The sequence below is a fragment of the Engystomops pustulosus genome, chromosome 1 (assembly GCF_040894005.1).
Source record: "Engystomops pustulosus chromosome 1, aEngPut4.maternal, whole genome shotgun sequence".
In the NCBI taxonomy this organism is placed as follows: Eukaryota; Metazoa; Chordata; class Amphibia; order Anura; family Leptodactylidae; genus Engystomops; species Engystomops pustulosus.
The window spans coordinates 178536826-178549921 of record NC_092411.1 but is presented as its reverse complement, the minus strand read 5'-3'; the positions used below and the strand labels follow the sequence as shown (position 1 = coordinate 178549921).

General features: G+C 38.4%; 1 protein-coding gene across 3 annotated transcripts in view; it reads right to left on the bottom strand.

The window, feature by feature from the left end:
* Positions 1-13096, bottom strand: part of LOC140068392 (poly [ADP-ribose] polymerase tankyrase-1) — a 150621-nt gene that overhangs the window by 69814 nt on the left and 67711 nt on the right. For all 3 annotated transcript variants that reach the window (XM_072113995.1, XM_072113996.1, XM_072113997.1), the window contains one exon: positions 3390-3484. In XM_072113995.1, the coding sequence (XP_071970096.1) occupies positions 3390-3484 (95 nt within the window). The remainder of the gene's footprint in view (positions 1-3389; positions 3485-13096) is intronic.

Below are 13096 nucleotides of genomic sequence, written 5' to 3'. Positions count from 1 at the left end.
GCAGTCAGGTTTAAATAACTGAATGTTATTCTTATTGCAATTTTTGTCCATTATATATCACAATAACATTGTATTGCCTTTGCATCTCATTTTTCTAATTTATCTGTACATCTGATTTTTGCATTTCTTTTCATTTTTTTAATATCTTTTGACATTTACTGAATGCAGATCCCAACCCAACATATGAATAATTATTTCTGTGCTTTCTTCATCTCCTGTCATAGACTCATTCACCTATCAGCAAGTCTCAATAGATCCAAAATGTCTACAGAACTGTATCCCTATTCACAACAACATGTCCAGTGTCCATCAGTAAATCTCAGCTGCAGTGTTTCTTTTATAAATAAGAGAAGTGTTACGAATGTGCAACTTGATTACATGCAATTCAATGGTAATGGATGGTCCATTAGTATAGTTCGTTATAGAATAGAATAACGGACCACACTAAAACAAAAAAAGGTATCAAAAAGAGGGCAGAACCTCGTCATTTTCTTATATTAATGAAAACAATTACATATGTCAGTTTACCCACTTATAAAATAGTCACATTGCAATTACCAATTAGAAATACCAAGGTTAAAGGGGTATTCCGGGAATATGAACATCTGACACAAAATTCCATGATGCTATAAATAAATGAATACAACAATACTCAATGTCATTAGTAACAAAACGGAGCTTAAATAATTTGATTTTATGATTTACAAAATGTATTGCCTCTCTAAAGTAGGTGGAGTTATCACTAAGATGGCCGCCACTGGAAACTACAAGTTTCATGATCCTTTAGTTCTCAGTAACTCCTCCTCTCTCTTATGCTCTGCTCCCAGTGATGATATAACAGGTTTTCTTGCTGTTACCATAGTAATGATGTGTAACTGCCATCACCAAAACACTGGCCATACTGGATGCATTGCAACCAACCGACTACAGCCAAACATAGTGGTGATCACATGACCTGTCCAGGCAGGTGCAGGACATGTGATGTGGACATGTGACCAGCAGCCATCTTCTGTCCTGCGACGGACCGTGCGGAGGAAATTAACGGACTGATTAAAGGGCCAGTAGCATTTTAATTCTTCATTACAGTCTATGTCACCAGCATTTTCTGCTAATGGGAGCAAATTTTTAAATAACAACTAATTAAACATTAGCTTATATTTTGAGTGCCCACTTGTATATGAATTATGCTGATTCCTGGAATACCCCTTTAAATGAAGATTCTTTGTATTTAGACAATATGGTTCTCCTCTGTATTCCCTACCTCCCCACAAGATGTTCTAGTGCCACAAATAGAAATGTAAGCATACTAAATGTGTACTACAAACCCAGAATAACAAAACTAATTGAAAAAAGCTTCACCACTTCCAAAGCGCTTAAAGTAATGACATGATAAATAGGAAAAAACAGTTACTCTTCATTTTTGGTTTTAAAGGAAATCTACCGTTAAAATGAAGCATGATACACAAGTGACACTTGCTGACTTCTATTTGTTGTTCATGGCCTCCTTCCTTCTAAAATAGACTTATATTATAAGTTCTGGGAACTGTGGCACCCTTCGTCCTGCTCCCTCAACATGCTGTAATCTCACACAACTCCATGTTGTTTCCTGGAGCCAATTTAATATAAAATACATACAGGCACCAATGGTCAACCAGTCCAATAAAGATGCTTAGCCTGTGATCAGGGTCGGCTCCAGGTTTCAGTAGGCCACTGGGCGACAGAGCCTCAGTAGGCCCCTTTGCAGTGAACTCATGTCGCAGCATTAAAAATGAAGAAATGAAAACAATCTCCCTAGTTGACCATCCCAAACAGCCCCCTCAAGGTTATTTTAAGTCCCCCTCACCCTCCATGGATTCATTAGATACAACCTGCTCACCCTCATGGATTCCTTAAGTACAGCCTTATGTGGGCCCCCCCAGCAGCCTTGGCCCCCGGAACTTGCCCAGGTATGCCAAATGCTGGTGCCGGCCCTGCCTGGGATGAAATGTGTGAGTAAAGGCACAAGAGACAATAAGTATTCGTGGTGGGCCACTTTGACAAATGTCCCAGAGTGCCAAAGATGAATGTTCCAGTTGTGCACTTCATTCTAGAACACTGACTGAAAACATAGTTCCTTCAGCCCCACAGAAGTGAAGGAGATTTTGACAAGAATTGTTCCATTCACATGAAGCAATTGGAAAACAATTTCCTATAATTACCAAGAGTCTCAACAAACAGGTTGCATTCACATGTGGCGTTAACACATGCATTTTGAAATGCAATACAATAGCTGAGAAGAGGAGATTTGCCTAATTACATTACCGTTAACATTTGCGTTTACAAAATGAACGAGAACGAGGGGTCCAACTGACTCCTCAACACTCCTCAAACTAATGGAACAGATGGCCGCGCATGACCGCTCTGCTCCATTAATCTCTATGGAGATGTCGGAAATTGCTGAGCGGAGTGCTCACCGATCTCCGTCAGTTCCATAGAGATTAACGGAGCAGAAGGGTCATGCACGGCTGTCTGCTCCATTAGTCTGAGGATTGGCGAGGGGTTGGTTGGACCCCTCGTTCTCCAAATCTGTGGGGGTCTTAGCACTATGCCTTGTGGAAACCCCCTTTAACAGCAATGTAATTAGGCAAATCTCCTTATCAGCTGCTGAATTGCATTTCAAAATGAATGTGTTAAAGGGAACCTGTCACCAGGAGACCCATTTTTAGCACTCCCCCAGTCCCCACAGAGCATAGTATATACACTGCCAAAGTGTTTTTGTATTAAAAATAGGTTTTACAGAAAAAAAGATATGTTATATTGTACCTTTCATTAGCATCTGCTGTGTGACTAGGCAGTTGCCTTTTGGGAGGGGCTGGAAAGGAGCAGTTCCCCCCCACACCCTTGGGGAACAGCTTCTCCATGTGACCTTTTCAAATATATGAAATCACTCATCACTTGGCTTAGCGACGCCCCCTGCTCCTCTACAGCCAATCCCGAGTGTGGGAAGTTATTCATATATTTGAAAAGGTCACATGTTTCCCAAGGGTGGGGGGGGGGGAACTGCTCCTTTCCAGCCCCTCCCAATTGGCAACTGCCTAGTCACACAGCAGATGCTAATGAAAGGTACAATATAACATATCTTTTTTCCTGTAAAACCAATTTTTAATACAAAAACACTTTGGCAGTGTATGTACTATGCTCTGTGGGGACTGGGGGAGAGCTAAAAATGGGTCTCCTGGTGACAGGTTCCCTTTAATGTCACATGTGAATGCACCCTCAGACACCTAGCCATTAACACTAATGGAGAAACAATAATATTTTTGATCACAGTGAAAGTATCTGAGAAGAACTTCAGGTAGTATGGAGGAGGCTTATAACATGTTGGATAGGTTTGCTCTCCATGCACTTACCCTTTATCCTTTGCATGTACATCAGCACCATGTTGAAGGAGGAGTTGGACGATTCGGACTCTATTGTAGCCAGCTGCCAAGTGTAGGGGTGTAGACTAGAAAGTCAAGTTACACAGAGAAGGACATAGAGAAAAAATGAATATGCAAAACTATACAAATACCTTCAATTATGTAATAAAGTCAAATAAAGGAGTAAACACATGCACTCCTGTATTCTATTGGGGCATGTGGTTATTATAAAGGAAGTCAGACTACAGTTCTCAGTCACATATGGTCAGGGAAAAGATTTTTTAAATAAAAATCTTTCTAACGCAGGAAATCGCCAGTTTGCAACAAGATTTTTTAACACTTTCATCATCAATAAATTGTGTGAACTTCACTTTATTTAAAATGACATTTAATGAATGACTGCCATCTTACCTTGTATTTTCTACTATACTATACTATGCATGGACAAGAAGAAACATTTAAAACCTTCATTGTAGATGCGGGAACAAGCTCAGCTTACCTTTCCAATTCAACAGATGGTAGGCAATACTGGTCTCTAAAGTGTTTTCCCATTACATTATGTAAAGTAGTTTACAAGGAATCCTAAGTACTAAAACCTGCCAAGCTGTGGACTAGACTCTAAAAAAATAGGTGGGAGTATCTTCACTGAAGTTTGTAAAGAAAACTGTTAATTGGAATCTATGTTTGTGACAACCACACACCCACCCACCATTTCTCTTTATGAGCATTTCTCCTTATGTAACTTGCATGAGATTTTTTTTTCTTCCCTTGTTTCAATGATTCATGAACAAAATGAACAAACTATTTTGAAGGCAAATGCAACAGTATACACTACTTTTTTTTAAAGGAATACTAAAGCTAAAGACACAGATGTCTTGTAGACATCCCACAGAGAACAAAAGGTGCAAATCTTCTCCAGGTACAAGCAAAGAGGGCCCCAGGCACAGCACTGTGGCTCCTGCTCCAGCCAGTTGTCCCAAATTAGGACACCAGGCAGTGAGCAGAAGTAAATTGGGCATGGCTGGTCTCCTCGTATCTTTATAGCTTCCCAAAGTGTCTGCTGTCCGTGAGTTTATTATTGTTAACTTAGAAGTTGTTCATTCTTCTTAGAAAGCAAAGTTCCCTCAACCCACTATTCAATCCAGTTGGAATTAGGGTACTTAAATCATATATCCACTTGCTTTCAACCAGAGACATTTAATTTATACATGTACCTCCCCGTCAGTCCTGTTGCACTTGTTCAATACCAAAAAGGATTGTCACCATTATTTTTTAATTATGTGATAGGGGGTGAGCTTTAGTTCCGTTTTATATATTTTGAAGGTGTTCATACATTCTATCCTTAATTTATTGATTTGTTCTGCCTACACAGATTTTATTATAGGTGCACTCTATTCCATATATCACCCCTCTATATATTTTTTTGAGTTGAGAGATTGGAGGAATTTAAAAACAGTGCGGGAGAGTTATTGTAATTGTTTGGTTTATAAAATCATAAACATGTCAGGTATCACAGCTTCCCAAAAAGTCCCCATCTTTCAAAATATAAAAATGTACATTCCCAGCAGTGAACCCTGTAATGGAATTTGGAGGGCATAGTAAAAAGGTGTCCACCAAAAATGCCTCATAAATGTCTCAATCCCCTTCCCTCGATTACCATTACACAGAATGGAATATTAGATACTATCACTAGGAAGCATAATTTGTTACAAAGAAAGGTCTCTACACATAAAAATTAAAAAAGGTCTAAAAGACAGGGTGCACTTTTAAAAGTGTCTAAAAGTGCTTAAAAAAATTACAGTTCATCTTGTTTTCTATTTTAAAATGGTCATTAACTTTGCATGGATAAAAAGAAGTGAAAACAAGAAATCTCTGCTCAATTCTTGTTACCAAAAACTTACAGAAAAAACTGATTTTTAATGTAGTATGTAGAGAGTGGAAGGGGAAGAGGAAGTAGGCAACGAGTCAATTGAGATTATTATTAATTTACACCTTTGTCTGATGGAACATTGTGATTTTGGAGCAGATTTATGCATTGATTTTCTAAAATCAATGCTGAAACATGTGAGCTCAGTGTTAAAGTAGAGGAGCTTAGTTTGGACAGACATGATGAAGAGTTGCATATGTATTATAAGACATATATTACTTACACAAAAACCTACTGCCACACATAACAAGCCAAAAGATACACACCCAAATAAAATTATTTATCATGAAGAAGGCAACTGGGCTTCAAATGTATCATTGTGGCATTCACTTGAATACATTTTGAAGTAAGGGTTCTTCCCATAAAGACCATATACATCCCAGTTCTGTTCAACTAGCGATTCGCTTATAATATTCAGAGCCTCTATATTCCTGTAACTGTCCAGTAACTGTCAACTGGTAAATGGGGTTTTCTTGTCCCCTTGAGCATTATCCCCATCTTCATTATTGCAGGGTATTATAAAATATACTTAACTACATGTAAGATGATGTAAGATCAGAAGATATTTTCTATTTAAAACGTGCAGTAGAATTTTACTATAAAGGCCACATGTTATGTAAATAGCTGTATTTCAAATATATGGCTGTTCATTTTCATGTCATATTGTTAGATTTTCCCATTAATTTAGTGAAGGGGGAGGAGCTTTACACGGAAAAAAAAAAAAAGCCAGAGTCTGCACCAGATCCTTATTTCAATATGGGGCAGACAAACAACCAGAAAAGAAAAAGGTGCAGGCTGCAATATACTCTAAACCTAAAAACCATGCTAAGGGGCATTTACATTAGTAGTACCCATCATGCATTATTAATTACCGGTATTTATTGGAGTAGAGGTCAAGTTTCAAACCTTCACTTGATATTCAAAATCATCTGTAACCCAAAAAATGGTCCATGGGCAGTTCATTAAGGAGGGGCGGCTGCCGTGGACAGTTCATTAAGGAGGGGCGGCTGCCGTGGACAGTTCATTAATGAGGGGCGGCTGCCGTGGACAGTTCATTAAGGAGGGGCGGCTGCCGTGGACAGTTCATTAATGAGGGGCGGCTGCCGTGGACACTTCATTAATGAGGGGCGGCTGCCGTGGACAGTTCATTAATGAGCGGCGGCTGCCGTGGACAGTTCATTAATGAGGGGCGGCTGCCGTGGACAGTTCATTAATGAGGGGCGGCTGCCGTGGACAGTTCATTAATGAGGGGCGGCTGCCGTGGACAGTTCATTAATGAGGGGCGGCTGCCGTGGACAGTTCATTAATGAGGGGCGGCTGCCGTGGACAGTTCATTAATGAGGGGCGGCTGCCGTGGACAGTTCATTAATGAGGGGCGGCTGCCGTGGACAGTTCATTAATGAGGGGCGGCTGCCGTGGACAGTTCATTAATGAGGGGCGGCTGCCGTGGACAGTTCATTAATGAGGGGCGGCTGCCGTGGACAGTTCATTAATGAGGGGCGGCTGCCATAGACACTTCATTAATGGGGAGAGGCTGCTGTGGACATTTTATTAATGAGGGGCAGCTGCTGCTAGACATTTTATTAACCACTTAATGGCCAGGCCCTTTGTTAATTTTGAGTTTTGATTTTTCACTCCCCACCTTCAAAAATCTGGAACTTTTTAATGTAAAGAGCTGTGCGAGTTCTTGTTTTCTCCGTAATAGCAAATTAGTGATGGTATTTAATATTCCATGCCATGTCCTGGAAGTGGGAAAGAAATACCAAATGTAGTGAAATCGGTGAAAAATGCATTTGCACCATGGATTTTACTGCTTCAAATAATCTTCACAGGGATACCAATTTTTTTTTATAGCTTTTATGATGTTTTCATTCATTTACAAAAATTAAAACCTCCTGTAAAAAAAAAAAAAGTTTCAATTTGCTAATTTCTTGCACTAATAACTTTTTTGTACTTAACTGTACATGCTGTGAGTGGTGTTATTTTTTAACAGATGAGTTTATATTTTCAATGCTACCATTTTGATCACTTATTTAAAATGTTTCAAAATGGAGAAAAATTGGCCTTTTCAACTCTACATGTAGCGCTATTTTACATTACGGGTTAAACCCTGGGAATAATAGTTACTATATTTTGATAGATCTGACATTTTGGGATGCGGCGATACCCAACAAGTTTATGATTTTTACTGTTTATTTACATCAGTTTTAGGGAAAGGGGGTGATTTGAATTTTTTAGTTTTTTTTAAATTTTAATTTAATTTTTTTTTTTTTACTATTTTTCAGACCCCCTAGGGTACTTTAACCCTTGGTTGTGTGATTGATCCTACCATATATTGGTGCAGCTGGAACATTGTAACAAATGCTCAGATGCTATACAGCCTTCGGTCTTATAAAGACCCAAGTCTGTTATAGCAACAAATCGTTGCTGCCCGATGACGCTGTTTTCCAGAGGCCATGTTAAAAAGGATACTCCACCCAAAATTGTGGTGCATCAAGGAAACCCAATATCACTTGGTGTAGACATTATTTCTTGTAGTACAAATTATAATTTTGCTGGTTTAATTTTTAAGGTTGAATTTTTTTTGGGAAAAAATAGCTTATTTTCCATTTCACTGGCACAAAAGATCTAATAGACTGCCCTCCACCATAAAATACTGAAGATGTTGTAGCTATATCTAAGAGGTTATGTTGCTTGGATTAAAAGTTAGGTATTATCTTGGTAGCTGCAGCATTAGTGAACCTGGCCATTACAGCTCCTATATCGCTGTGATCTCATATAGGATCCGTGAGGTCATTAGAACAAAGATCTATCCAGAACACACATCACAAATATCCATCGCTTACCATGCAAGGGTTAATAAAAAGCCTATTATCTACAATGTCTAGAAATATGCAAGATGTGGATCATCTGCAATTTTATATTTACATCACATCTGTACATCTTCATGGATGGTGAAATATATTAAATCCTCCCAATGTTCCCAGTTCTGCTATACTGTGAGCTTTTGCATCCATAAAAATGTGTACTGTCCTTTTCAACAAGATTCATTACAATGCTGGACTACAAAGGTGACTCTGAAGGATACAGACACACACTGACGTCACTGCTTGCATTTCCATTCTACAGGAAAAAAGCAGCAGAAGGATATTGACTTAAGAGCTCACTGACATTATCTGTCATATTTGGAGCAATTCCTCTAGCTGACAGCTTAGATCTTCCCTTTAAGTATACAGAATTTCAGAAGAATGACAATTTCTAGATAAGAGAATTTATTTGACATATCTATTTAACTTAAGAGCTTTAAAAAAACCCCTAACCCCTAAAACTGCTGAAAAAAAGAGAGGTTCATGAAAATGCGATGATGGTCTGCCCATTATCCGGTTTCTACAAATGTATGAGCTCAATCCTGGAACCCCCGATTTAAAAAAGCAACTTTACATGGAAACCCAATAAAAGGAACCTGTCCACATTTGCACATATACAGCCAGTGACAGGTTCCTGTAGAGCTCTATTAAGTGACTGACAAAATTTTTTGCTTACATCCACAGAAATCACCTTTTATCTTATATTACCTTGTATTAGAGGGGGGGCCCTGCTTGGCCGACCCCTCCCATCTAATCTTCCCATGCCTTATGCCTCCTTACTGGTCACAGTTGACGTCACTCTGGTCACATGACATGATCTCAGGTATTTTATCCTCTTAACAATAGCAAACTGTACCCCATGCATGTATCTGACCACAAAGTTACAGCAGCCTTCATGTACTTCTACTCCTCTCCATCCTACATGGAGGCTGCTGTGATTTCATGTAATCGCATACACGGTGTACAGTTTGCTATTCTTAGAAGGCTGAAGGACCTGCGATGTCGTCACTGGTCACATGCCATGAATGTAACATAAGGCACCGTGTAAATGAATTGACACAATATTTTCCATCTGTAAATAGAGCTTTATATGTCTGTAGTTGAATATTAGCAGACGGTCCCTAAGTACAAGAAGGCAGAGCAGTGATTTATGGTTACTCAGAATGGTCAAAATCTGGTGACAGGTCCTCTTTAAAGATGGTAGATAGGTATGTTTAAATATGCTTTTAAGGAAATAACTGTACAAAAAAACATGAGAACAATGGCATGGAAACGCGGGGTGCCATCATTTACTAACTTGTTCTTGGTTGCTTGTTTGGGAGGCTAGAAGTCTTCATTACAGCAGCATCAATCCGGCCCCCAGAATGCAATCATTCTGACCCAGAGTCGGAGAGTCATAGGACAGTGTAACGGCACTGCTTCCTTGTCCCTCAAACAATCTAACACTGGAGCAATCAGGAATGCTGAAACAGGTTAGTATATAACACAACAAACATATAGTCATATACCAATTTATCGCGTTGATGGTGCTGACTGCCGGGTTCTCTACTTTAATTTTTTTACCCACTGCCTGATGTCAAATGAAAGACATATTACACCGACTTCTAGTTATGCAAGCTTCATTTAAACAGCCCTAGGTATGTTGGACCAATTGTCAGCAAGAACTTGCTTCTGTCAAGGTTCCTCCATGATGTTAACCTACTTGTATGGGGGAGCCGATTGCATATATAGCAAATGACATAATAGAAGGCAAGATCTTTTTACTTGTCACATTACACACATTAGCTTTTGAGCATGAAATACATATTTGCATTTTCACAGATTTCAGTTTGCATAAGAGTATGATCGCTAGAGGCGTGTATCTGTTGTGAATGTGAACTGAAGACAACAGGTCCCATTTTCTTCAACTGTGGATAGAACCATACTGACACCATCTGCCTTCTATTTTGTAAATTGACAGCCTTTTTATCTCAGTTTTACACACTATTATTTTTAAGACACTTCTGCTAGATCCTTTAATGAACTCTAGTGATTAAAAAAAAACTAATTAAATTTCATTTAGTGGAAAATGAAAAAAAAAATTGTTTACCACTACACTTCCTCAAATCTCAAAACTTTTTGAACTGCTGCTAAGTAACAGAACACAGTGCTGGTGAAAGAGTATAGAGATCATTTGCCACTTTTGTCAGGAGCCTTCCTGAAGCGCCAAGGTTTTTTACGGCAGTCAGCAAGGGTACTTATTCTGACGCAACACCTTTCTATGGCGGCGTGTCAGAAGAAGATTTCGGGACACCGGGCCTCGCTGGTGCCGGTGTCGGGCTGTGATGTCAAAGCCCAGACCCAGCAATAAAAACTCTGATCCCGGGTGTTTATCCCCTTGTTTCCCGTGGATTGGACCCCCCTGGTGAGCTTACTGGGGGATCTGATCCCTCCTGTCGCAGCCCTTTGGTCCAGGGAGTGCCCAGAGGCTCCCGGCTCCTCTCCTCGCCGGGTTCCGCCTTATAAGAGGTCCAGCTGTAAGTAACTGAGCAATAGGATGAACACTTGTTCAAGCCCAAGTATGGAATATGTAAAAAATGGAAAAGTAATTTTTTTATAATAATAATTAAATAAATAAAATAAAAGTCCCATAATCTCCCCAGTTACACATAAAATGCAAATAAAGTAAATAAATCCCGCTAATGAACCCGCTCGGGGAACGGCGTAAAAAAATCCACGGAAAACTTTCCGTAATATACAATCTTTCATCAAACCACCATCACAAAAAATGTTCTAAAAGGTGATCAAAAAAAGTTATGCGCTTTTAATATGATACGACTGAAAAGAACAACTCTTTTCACAAAAATAATCACCAGTTCTCTTAACAGAAAAATACAGAAGTTATGGCTTTGAAAAATATTGGTTTTGCTCAGTAAAATTGAGTACAGATAAGAAAAACTTTATAAATGAGGTATCACCGTAATTGTAGTGAACCAGAGAATAAAGATAAAATATTATTTTTATATGTTATTATTATACGTTACGGTCAGCGGGAGGGTAAAAGTGCTAAAAATCAAAAATAAAAATTGATAATTTTGTTTGTGTCCCACTCTAAATAGTTAATCTAATGAATAATCTATAGACCCCCAAATTAATTATCTATACATTGTATCTCACCTCAAGTGTCCGCATTATCAAAAAAAATAAAAATTTAAAGCTTGTACAATACAAACCTGCGGTGAATTGCGCTCATTCTATGTCCGGCCATGCGCCCATACAGACGTTTACAACCACATATGGGGTATCGGTACACTCGGGAGAAATTGGGCATACAACGTTGCAGAGTATTTCATCATTTTAGTCATTATGAAACTGTGAGTTTTGGCCTAAATGAATGTATTTGTGAAACACTTAAAGGGTTAATAAATTTAATGTTTTACATATGTTGAGGGGTGAAGTTTCTATAGTGGGGTAATTTACAGGGATTTACTATTATTTAGGCCTTTCAAAGTCACTTGGAAGCTGAGTTGTCCCTCAAAATGTGAGTATTGGTGATTTTCATGAAAATCAGAAAAATTGCACCTAAAGTTTTGCACCTCATAACATCCCAGAAAAATGAGAGGATGCATAAAATATCATCTCAACATAAAGCAGACATTCCAGAAATGTTAGTTATTTAGCTTTTTGGGTAGTTTTACTTCCTGTTTGGAAAGCAGAACAATTCAAACTTGAAGAATTTTTACAAACTTTTGCCAAATTTTAATTTGTTTTTCAGATTGAAATTCAAAACTTATCACTTAAATTTTACAAATAACATGAAGTACAATGTGTCAATCTCAAAATCACCTGCATATGTTAAAGCGTTCCGGAGTTATAACCAATTATTGTGAAACATATAAGATTCGAAAAATGTCTGGTCATTAAGCTGAAAACTAGTGTCGGTGTATTCACAATATACAATGATTAAAAAAAAAAGTAGCATAACCTCTAAAATTTCAAGGTCAGAATAAAGTAATTAGTTATAGCCTTACCATATATAGAATAGTCTTAGCAAAGACATTTCAATTTAGAACACTCTGAAAATACAAGCACATAGGAAAACCTTTACATAAAAATTGTGCTTAACCTTTTAAATGCCAAAACCACTTTTCATCTTCCGGACACGGCCCATTTTTTCAAATCTTCCCCGTGTCACTATACGTGGTTATAACTTTTGAACGATTTAGCAAATCCAAGTGATTTTGAAATTGTTTTCTTGTGACACTTTGTACTTCATGTTAGTTGAAACATTTTGGTGGCAAATTGGAAAAATTCTCAATTTTCAAATTTCAAAATGTTCTACTTTTTCCACACATAGTCATAACAGCAAAAAAAAAAAAAAAATGAATAACAGACATTCAGCGAAAGTCTACTTTATGTGGATATGGTTTTTTATGCATCCTCTCATTTTTGTAGTATGATATGGGGCTTGAACTTTAAGTGCGATTTTTCACATTTTCATGGTGCGCCGAGCGTGGACCACGGTGTGGTGAAGCCACTTCCTATATAAAGATTAATAAAGCGTTTAAACGCTTTACATCTGTTTAAGAACATAAGGAAGATAAGCGCCGGCACCAGCTCACCCTGAGCTGGTGCACGGCATTTGCGGCTTAGAGGAACCATCGGAAGTGGTAGGTTTCCTTTAACCATTTCCAAGTACTATGTTTTGTTTTTTGCAAAAGAAAATGTACAGGCGGTCCCGGGTTACCGTACATACTGTATATACTCGAGTATAAGCCGACCTGAGTATAAGCAGAGACACCTAATTTTACCACCAAAAACTGTGAAAATCTATTGACTCGAGTATAAGCCGATTGATTTAACAGGATTTAACAAGTCCCTTTGCTCACAATTTATTCAGGGTTAACATCATTTCCGTCCTGGCT